This window comes from Megalops cyprinoides, chromosome 1, assembly GCF_013368585.1.
Source record: "Megalops cyprinoides isolate fMegCyp1 chromosome 1, fMegCyp1.pri, whole genome shotgun sequence".
NCBI classification, from domain to species: domain Eukaryota; kingdom Metazoa; phylum Chordata; class Actinopteri; order Elopiformes; family Megalopidae; genus Megalops; species Megalops cyprinoides.
In genome coordinates this window covers 19,036,947-19,047,398 of record NC_050583.1, presented here as the reverse complement: position 1 = coordinate 19,047,398, position 10,452 = coordinate 19,036,947, and the positions used below count along the sequence as shown (strand labels likewise).

The window sequence follows — 10,452 nt, the reverse complement described above, 5'->3', positions numbered from 1 at the left end:
ACTGTGGGTGTGACATGAGATGACAGCTGGCTTGCGTCATACACTCATGCTCTCCTCAACTCCGAAAGCCCCCCACCTATCTGCCGGTGGCGTAGTGCCCCCCACCCTCACCCCAAGGATAAAATAACAACAACAAACCTTCAGCCTTCCAACATCTGACCTTCAAAGCAAACTTCAAAGACAGTCCTAGAAGAGGAAATATGCCACCCGTCCATTTTAACATTCTAAAAATGTATGTATGTGTGTACAGTAATAGTGCATTCCACTTAGTTGTTATGTGTTACAGTAGCGGGCAAGTACTGTAAACCTTTGGTGGGCAAAATGAGCGAAATGAGCATTTCTGTTCTTTGATAAACCTGCCTTCACTCCGAGAGGCTTTATTTCTAATTTAATCCGGCCTTCAGAAAGTCAGCTTTGAAGTCTGAGCGTGGAGTTGTGGCAGGCGCCTGCAGACACCCTCTTTGTCTTAGACCTCGAGATTCTTCCTGCAGAGATGCTGAGGCTCTTTGTTACCTGCTGAGCAGAGCAGTACACAGACTGCCTCTTTATTTAATGATGATGAGACGGAAAGAGACAGATTTGCTATCGATTACTTTTTTTCAAAGATGTTCGAAATCCCTGTAAAATGGGCCTTTACACCAACAAAACCTCTTTCAGACTCTTGCTTCTCACAGTATTGTGTGGTGATATGCAATCATCTGGATGAATCATACAGCTATCTATGTATAATAATCTGTCTCAGCTCATCCTCCAATTTATGTTCTGTTCCAGATTCTGTGGGATTGCAACATGCATTTTACAATGCAGTAAAAATGTATTCTTCTTTCACAACTGGTCTAATTCTAAGAAAATACATATATAAAAATGCACATATACAAAAAATATACATATAAAAATATACACACATGCACGCCCCTTTCTAATAAACTTTCAAATAAACAGATAAGCGAACATAGCTGACTTCATGAGGTAAACACTGAGTGATGTAATGAGAAAGGGAGGGAAAAGCTGATTGCATTTTTGATGGGGGACTTGGCTGTGACTGCTTTCAGACAGGTTGACCTGAACTGTGAGTGGTAAAAAGATGCAACACTGCGCTATGCTCAAACAACATGTCATGGCTGTGGAAGCAGCATCTGCAAACCCTTTCAAGTCCCGTCAGCCCCCCCCCCTTCCCCCACCCCCCCGCTCCACTCCCTCTCCCTCACTTTTAATTCAATTACTTTTCATTTTCATCCCAACTGAAGGCAACAAAGAAGGAGAGAAGTTTTTTTTTGGTCTGGCTGTTTGAGATTAGAACCCACACACTACGTAAAGCTGTGGGCCTAAATGCCCTGTCCCAAACACTTCAGAGGATATGAGGAGAAATGATTGGCGAAAAACACCTCTAAAAGCAGAACAATGATCTGAGCAGTACACATTTGCAAAGAAGACTAACATTAGATACTTTACAAAATGTCATTTTTAATAAACATGTATATGTGTATACACACACACACGGCCATCATGGCTATCTATCGGTTTTTAAAAATGACCGGAATTTTTAGCTAGTATTATCTTGTCTATGCGCTTTTTGTATTGAGAATGGCATTTGTGTGCTATTTTAGGAAGTGAATATATGTGGAAGTGTTACAGAAACCAATAAAGTGAATGTCATATGTGTTAAGATGTTGAAAATTTAACCTTGTACCACATACATACCCTGTATGCATATATAACTGTACAGTGGCTGCATGTTGTGATGACTACCTTCGTACAATGGCTAAAACTGGCACGAGGACTGACAGTCCCTGATGAACCCTGTTATCAGACTGTACTCACCATAGCAACCCTCTGTGTCAAAACTCCAGGGACGACCGGGGTTAAATCTATACAGAACAACCCACATGACTTACAGCATTGATTTTTTACTTTAAATAAATTGAGGTCATTAAGAGTGGAGGATGCAAAAAAGGCAGATATTCTTTTGAAGAGGTCAACAACAGTATCTATATCAGCTCTCAGCTCTATCAGTGTTATTTAAGGATAAAAGAGAATTTGATTAGTGTAAACTTACTGTAGCAGCAATAAAATCCATAAATAGCTATAGAAACAAACAAGGGCCAATATTCTGGTTCTTATGTAAACAAGGGCAGCTGGGGAAGACTGAAAATTAGACTCCAGGGAACATGCAAAAAAGGGAAAAAAAAATCAGTTTGCCGAAAAGAACAAAAAGACAAAACAAGTCATTAGGAACCAGAGTGGAGTGAAGTGAGTGTGTGTATAGGTGGGGAGGTAAAATGGAAAGGTATGGTTCACAGCACTCCTCTGGGGGGTGGGGTGAGGTGGGGGGGAACTGGGATTACCATAGCCTTTCTCTCTCAGCCAGGCGCCAGGCAGCTTCAGAACTGACGGACAGAAATCAATAGCATGAAAATCTCATTTCAACAACCCACAGGCTCCATTCACACCATAGTATGCTGACTAGCAGGCAGGCACAGCCCTGGGAACCTGTACTATATTAATTAAAATTAAATCAACATCCTCAGCAATGACAAACAAACAACAAGCTGAAAGCAAAACCAGCATACAGGTTTTGGCAGGATCCTCCACAAACATAGGCAGAAAAAAACCACTTGCAGAAAAGACCAATATTTTTTTTAGTCTACATGTAATTTTATGGTTTGGAAGAAGAGAGAGTGCTGGCCCACAAAATTTGAAAAAAAAAAATACTCATTCACATTTTAGCTGGTGTCCAACCAGACTCTGCTCTGGGACATGTATTTTTTTCTCCATGTTTGCATTTCCCTTCAGCCAGATCTTTAGAAAGCACGGTATCATCACTTCACTTGTTGCGCCGATGGTACACAAATACATCTTCAAACTCATCCTCACCTCATCTAGAGGTGCATTCAATCTAACCATTATGGTGCTTTGTCCTGAACTGAGCTGTAGGCTAAGACATAACCATGTCTGGAACTTCTTACATGAAAGCACTACTATCTTAAATATTTTCTGTAACACTTTATATTAGGCTGACTTTATAATATGCACATTGTTACAGCAGCAACCACATAGTAACTAATGATGGAACAGGAGTTTTTCAGAGTTAGGGTTAATATGCAAACCTTAAAACCCTGTCCCTCATTAGAAACTAGGTAGACATCAAAGTATGTTATAATGTGCTGTTACAGTTAGGTCACCTTCATATTAATTGTAATAGGCTTTTTTGAATCTCCAAAGACTCATTTACAAAGAGTGAAATGCTGAACACTGTTCAATGGACTAGCCTGAGAGATTGCTGTGGCATTATTTGATAATTCAGAAGGATGTACAGGCCTCTGAGCTCCTGAAATTGGGATCATATGCAGTGGTAAGGGTTCTGAACCACAAGGCAGGGCATTCACATTCCACTAGGGACACCACCTCTGTATCCTTGCACAAGGTTGTTTCGCCAAATTGCGATTTTGATGGCTGCAATAAAAGGAAAAAAAATCTGTGCTATGAGCAGTCAACAGTCTTTGAAAGTCACCCTGAATAATAAAAAAAACATCTTCAAAATGAATAAATAATGATAATAATAAATCAGGTTTGCCCTGCATGTAGCATTGGATTGCTGCATTTCATTCCAGGGGAATGGATTTCTGTTTGTGTACTGCACCGTCTTAGCCTTCACAGCTTTTCACGGCTCTAGTGGGTCAAAAATATCCAACGGTGATGTGATGATTGATATATAGGGGTCACAGGGACCAGTCCTGACAGAGTGCACCTGATCCTGCACTTTTTGGTTTCTATTAAATTAAATCCGTTCAGTAAATGGAAATATGTGAAATGGGTTTCGCCGTCTTTACATTATTGAGAATTTAATTAGCATTTTTTTTACTTTTCCTTTTTTTTTTTTACGTTTAACTGTCTGTCGAACACCCTTGATGAGGGAAAGATTATAAATGGATAAATTATGTTTCCTTTTGGATCTTAAAAAGTGTTAAGACCATAGCAATTCTGTTTACCCATCATGGCTAAGGTTATTTTCTTATTATATGCCCAGTACACCAACTGAGATCTCGTCTGCTCCATTATAACGAGGAAGATGAACATGATGCAGAATCAGCTCTGCTCAGGGTCATTTTGGTGCATGGCTTCCCATAAGCCTTTTTATCCACATTGTGAGAAACATGAAATAGGAACAGCTCTGCCAATGCAAACAATGGTAACAAAATGTGTAACAGTGGGTGTACATTGCCCGGATTTCTACCAAAAGACCAGGACAAATGCCAAAATAGGGCTGTTGTGCCTTGCTCATCTATATTTTCCACCTGAAGTGTAGAGACGTCTGGAACGATTTGACACATTAAATTGCCGTTGGTCAGGGTCAATTGACAGCTGAGCGATGGAAGCACAATTTTCCCCACAAAACAGCCGCCAAACTGCATTTGTTGTCTTATATCGACCTTGCCGTTTGCGTTCGAGATAAACTTAATGGAATGTTCATTTAAATAGTTCAACTATCAGCGTTTAAAGATACCACAGTTCCCCGTGAAACGTCTGCATTGTTGAAGGCACTTCAATTCCAGCTTCTGCGTACATTTTATTCTATCCAGTTAAAATGCACCTGCCAGCAAGACATTTTATTAACAACGACAGGCTTTTGGACCCAGGAGAGGGAGGGACACGTTGGTTGATTTGCTGGAAGAGAAAAATTGGCACAGAATGAAAGCAGCAAACAAAGTTATTCGAACAGAAACACCAAAACAACTGCTGTCTACAGACTGTAGAAACATTTGTAACAACGGGTAAACTGTTATTATATTTTCCTCATGCTAGCACCACTGCGCAGCCTAATTGACGATGGTCTAACTAGCATGTTGTTTTCAAAATGAATAAACTGTATGGTTCTGTCTAGATTGGGTTTCTAGAAATGTTTATAAAAACAACACGGAGACAATTAGTTTAAGTGTAGCTATTATAAAGCAGGACATTCATTTAAAAGACGACCGTTGACCCATTCATGTACATACCCATGAGAGCAGTGTTGCTTTTCTGTTGCTAAGTCAACCTGAATTCAACTTAAAAAGCAAAAAGACTATTCTTGTTCATTCGACATCCTATCCTTTCAACATCCAACTTTTTATCCCATTTATTATTATTATTTATTAGCTGTACAAGCTTTAAATGCCACAAAACATAATGTTCATGTTCACTGTGCAATAAGGGATCTGTGCAATTAATGCTCAGGGTTCTTCACTCTGCAACAAGGGATCTGTGCAATCTTTCTGATCTGTGCAATTTTTCAGATATCGCTGGGTGTTTTTACTTGTGTTCTACCATTTTTACTGTTTATATAGTCTTACTTTTAAATTATTTTTATAGATCATTTTACTAGCTTTTTTATTGACCTTCTGCACTGTTGAGGATTGCACTCAAATTTCATTGTACATGTTACAATGACAATAAAGAAATTCTGATTCTGATTCTGATTTTTTAGGTGAAAACAAAACCAGCGTAATTATGTTTGGTGTGTTCGAATGAAATTCATTCACACTCTATACTCCAAAGCAGCTGGCCTTGCTGTTGTCTAAGACATGCGTGCCTTTCCATCAAAAGTACTGCAAATGTACCATTTTTACCACCCAAAACAATGTCGTAACCCTGAGAAATGGTTATGACTTGATGACTCTTTCACCAATAGTTATGATTCGGTGACTCATTCATCATTTGCGGAATTCAAGAAAAGTATATTCGCGAATATACTTTTCTTTGATTTTCTTTACACATTGGCAGTAATAATCCTTTCTTTGTAGTTTGAATTCTGTTCTTATCTATTAGTCAGTGATCAAACGAGAAGTTACCTTGGATTGTCTGTGCGTGTGAGAGCCGAACACAATATACAAAGGAGGACAGAAATGATGGAATAAAATTTACAGAATAAAGCATGTCATGTGGGGTGTTACACATATAAGGGTATCAGACATATTACTGATATATTTGGAATAAAAAATGATTTACTTTACCATTGAAAACACAGAATGTTGAATGAAGTTTTAATCTTTGTAATATCCTTTTTTATTTTTATTAACTTTACAAATCCAGATTTTTAAAAATCTTCAGTCCAAATTTGAGCATTGCTCAAACGTTCCCTTAGTGAAAAATAATCTTTCAGTTCAGTATGGAGTGTGGTGTATCGGATATCACCCAGTTCAGGAACCATTTGAGTGGAGGGGACAGGGGCAGGATGAGGCATTTCAGGGTCTACTGTCCAAACTCAAGCACACCACCAGCTACATCTGAGGAACTGTATTGAACCACAGTCAGTTTCATGCATTGGTCATATTTCCAGCACTTGCTTCATCAGTGGACCCAACATGTTTCACCAGAACGTTACTAAAATAAATTAAAACTGGCTATCACTAAGAAGTCCCTTATCTTGAAATGTTTGTGTCACAGTCATTCACCCTGCTGGGCAGCCACACCCCTCTGGGATTTTGAAGGCTTCAGACAATTGCTGCCGAGGAGAGAGGTTTTGAAAAAAAAAAAAATCACACTTGAATGACCAGTGACTGGAGAGTGACTTTTCGGGAGCTTGACGTTTACTACTAGTCCGCCAAGTCCTCTGGACCCTTTTTCATCTTATCATGTTGATCTGGTCTCCTGCGCGGTCCTCTGATCCGGGAACATTTGGGGACAAGAGTCTGCCCAGCAGAACCTCTCCAAAACCCAAAGACATGCGGCCAAGTATTTCACAGGGGGCTCTCTGCAGAGAGTCTGTCGAAGTGAAGCCATCATCAAAGCCATCAGCGAGGCGACCTGGTTTGTATTTTCAGCCACTGCACGTTTGGTTCTTTCATATTCTGTCCAGACACCTGAACGCTGACAGAAGTGGAATAACAGGCAGACTTCAGATGAACTATTCCTCGGATCGGGCTCTCGTGGTGCTCCTCGCTCCTGCCTGCCACCTGGTGGCGTGGTAACGTCTGGCTACCCACCTCAGTGTCCCTCCCTGCTTGCTGGGCCTAAACTCTACATGTGGTGGTTCGATGACACTCAAACTGGGAGGGAGTGACTGGGCTGGGGGCATAGGAGGGTGGTGGTCTCATCATAAGCAGTCCCTGCACAGTGCCACCTGGCCCTTTCTGAAGTCCCGGCAGGGGCAGAGGCGCCGATACTTGGTGTTGAACCCGGCGCAGCTGAAGAGAAGCGGCTCCTTCTGCAGGCCGCACTCCCTCCGCACCACTGAGAAGGCCGGGAACACGTGGTTCATCTCCGCCTCGATGCCTTCGCACTGCACCTCCAACCTTGGGAGAAGAGTACACAAGACGCCACAGTCAATCAATGGCGCGCTCGCAGATCTTGGGTAAATCATTTATCTGAACAACTTGAACCATCACATGAACCCGCTTTGGCAAAGATGTGTGTACGCACTGCAGGTCTGAGTTTGACCTGGCTCTGGCTCTGTCCCCCAGCCTTGGAGGGTTATCGACCGGTCTGATAACATACAGTGGTGCGACATGAGAAAGGGAGGGGCTCACCGGCTGAGGGCCTCCTTGTTGTTGATGAAGCGGAAGAAGGCGGGCTCACAGACCAGACCACCGCGCTGGCACGCCTCCACGCACGACTGGCCCTCCTCCGACACCAGCAGCTGCAGGGCGCTGAGCGGTGGCCAGGAGGGCGGGGCGGTGACGTTGGGGGCCCAGCCCAGATTGGTGGAGTTGGGCAGGATGACGAAGTGACCTGAGGGCCATATCTTGGAGGCATTCGCTGGGGGGAACGAAGGATCGGGGGCACAGAAGTCCTGTGAAAAACAGCACACAATGAACTTCTCTGATACAAATAACCGTGATTCACACATTACCCATTAAGTAATGGGTAAGTTAAAAATAAACACAAAGGTGCAAATGTGTATCAAATGCACACAATAAAAACTAAGTTGTGTAATTACATGTTACTGAAACATGTAGCTGTTGGTATCAAGCACAACAAAATTCTTCTACCCCTTCTCCAATCTAACTTATGTGTGCGCCATAACAAGTACTCTACAGCAGGGCTTAATCACATTTAAACATGAAACTCTGGTGATTAAATGACTCCTCAGCAAAGCCGTTCATACTCCTGCTGCAATAATAACATTTTCAGACACACTTGCTGTGCCCCCTGGCCCTGTTTATTAAACAGGCTTAAGCGGAAATTCATTTATTCTCCCGCCAAACGGCGATAACAGGCCTCAAATCTCCTCTGCCAAGCCACTCATCAGGAAGGCAGGACGGTGAGATAACAGTCGCTTTATGAGCTGAACCCTGGTAATCTGCTGAGGAGGGAAGATGAACTGAGATCAGAGAGGATCGGCGGTGACAGTGCCCGGGACAGGGGCCGGCCCTGCTCGAGAGGCTGGGCACGTACTCGTCACTCAAGCAGCCTCTGACATGCTGCACAAAACACAATCTCGGCCTGACGCGGCTCCGACCAAAAAAATTGGACATGGATTCGCCACGGCGACCCGCAGCCCCCTCCGCCTCAGTCACTCCCATGATTCAGCTGGGGCTCTCGGTCAATAATGTGAAAATGTATACAAATCAATCACACGTCATGATTGATTATGAAATCGAAGGCAGAGTGGGTGTTTTATAGGGGATGTAAGGCACAGTAGATTACAGTGAATAATGTAAGACAGGAGAGGTTAAAGGTTGTGAAAGCTGTTGACCAGTGTGTGTGTGTATGTCTGTGTGTGCATATCTGCATGTGCTGATGTTGAGAGAGTTTAACCAGTGTGGTTGTAGTGCTCATGTGTTTTCTAGTCTTAGGATGGGCAGACATAAGTTGACCACTGTTCGAAAATGTATGTGGCTCAGTATCTGGGTTGCAGTTGCTGAGACGAAGAGCCATTAAGTTTTATGGTATGCAGGACAGGGGAGAGAAAGGGCCTACCTGGTGCTGAATGTAGGCATGAACCCTCTCCAGCATCCCCTCACAGGTATACTCATAGGGCAAGTAGGGCTCTACCTGCAGACATAAACACATGCAATATTACTCAAGTCCTAGGCTGGCGTCCTTTAAGGACCCACAGCTGAATGTCATTCACTCAGCCTAATACGTTATTCTTTGTTCAGCTTTATCCAGATATAAGCTGACCAAATATTGAATTTTGTGTATAAACAAAAACAAGATTAGGAGTATCTTACTACTCAACAATTTTGGAGGATGTGAGGGGGCAGGAAGGAGGAATTGGATTTATAAGGTACATAAATACAGACCACATCCTTATGGAGAAGCCGCAGTCATACAGTTGCTGGATAATAGTGGTTAGCTGTTTCAAGTAATTCCAACTCTTAAGCGTTTTTCTTGGAAGTGATGGCATTACAAGGCAGGCGTATGTAGGTACATATTACCCTGTTGCTTTTCACATTTAACCATTTTTTTCATTTCCTGCTCTTCATTGTTCACTCTAATTGCAATCAAAAGGCATTTCTGCCACTAATCAAAACAGACAAATCCAGTAATTGTGAAGAGTGTCTGGCTTAATTGCCTTTGCTTTGCCACAGATTGAAATCACTGATTCAATGCATCACATTTTATTCCCTTTAAATCGCTGCAAATCATTTTTAACCTCAATTGAATCCGCTTCCAAAAAAAGGCTCTTGATTCAACTAAAGATAAGATCCACTTTCACCCTCTGAATTCTAATCAGAATCAGAAAAAAAAAACACACACACAACTGCATAGATTTAATGGTGCTGTATTTGTAAACACGTTTGTCTTTGGCTGACATTCAGAATGAATGCAAAATCATCACTAATGAAAACGTTAATGAGTCTAGACTAATTCCAGTAATTATTTTAGATCATCAAATGAAAAATGACTCACACAAAGCAACAGCCTAAATTGAAAATACCGCACATAAAAAGGCACTCAAACCAACTAACCTTAAAAATGAGGAAGATTTACCTGTTCTATAGGGGGCCATTTGTTAACATAAACTGGAGTTCAAGGCTGCAACTCAGATTCTGGAATTAAATATGTATGGAACCTGTCTACGTGGACACCTTAATAAATTCAGTCCATTTTCCAGCCAAACTTCAGTGGAATTAGCTAAATTATACATAATTCACCCTTTCAGCTTTTGATTAAAACTTTTTAAAGCTCAGAACACTGCACAGTTAGAGAGAAGTTAAAGTGCGTAGCATTTCAAATGAGATGAAGCCTCCACGGCCTTAATGCATCCCTTTAAAGGTGAAATATGCATGCCGACCACATTATCTGCATAATCAGAAGAACTTTCACATGCTTTATACTCGCAACCAATTTAGTCACAAAGATGGGTGTTTTAGAAAAATATTCAGCTGCAAGTAATTATGAGATAATGGTTGATAACCACAGAAGGCGCATGACTCTGGAGCTGAGGTGAACAGAGTCATCGCTGGATCTGAATGGAAATAGCTTCTACTGTCATTCATTCCCATTCATAGCGCCATTAGTCCACAT

The 10,452-nt window shown here is 41.7% G+C and overlaps 1 protein-coding gene across 1 annotated transcript in view; it reads right to left on the bottom strand.

Moving 5' to 3' along the window:
- Nucleotides 1-6,160: 6,160 nt before the first annotated feature.
- LOC118787847 (alpha-1,6-mannosylglycoprotein 6-beta-N-acetylglucosaminyltransferase B) overlaps nt 6,161-10,452 on the bottom strand; it is a 101,491-nt gene continuing 97,199 nt past the window's right edge. The window contains exons 16-18 of the mRNA XM_036543568.1: nt 8,899-8,973; nt 7,506-7,768; nt 6,161-7,271 (exon numbers count right to left, since the gene is read on the bottom strand). Coding sequence (XP_036399461.1) covers nt 7,073-7,271; nt 7,506-7,768; nt 8,899-8,973 — 537 coding nt within the window. The 3' untranslated portion in view covers nt 6,161-7,072. The remainder of the gene's footprint in view (nt 7,272-7,505; nt 7,769-8,898; nt 8,974-10,452) is intronic.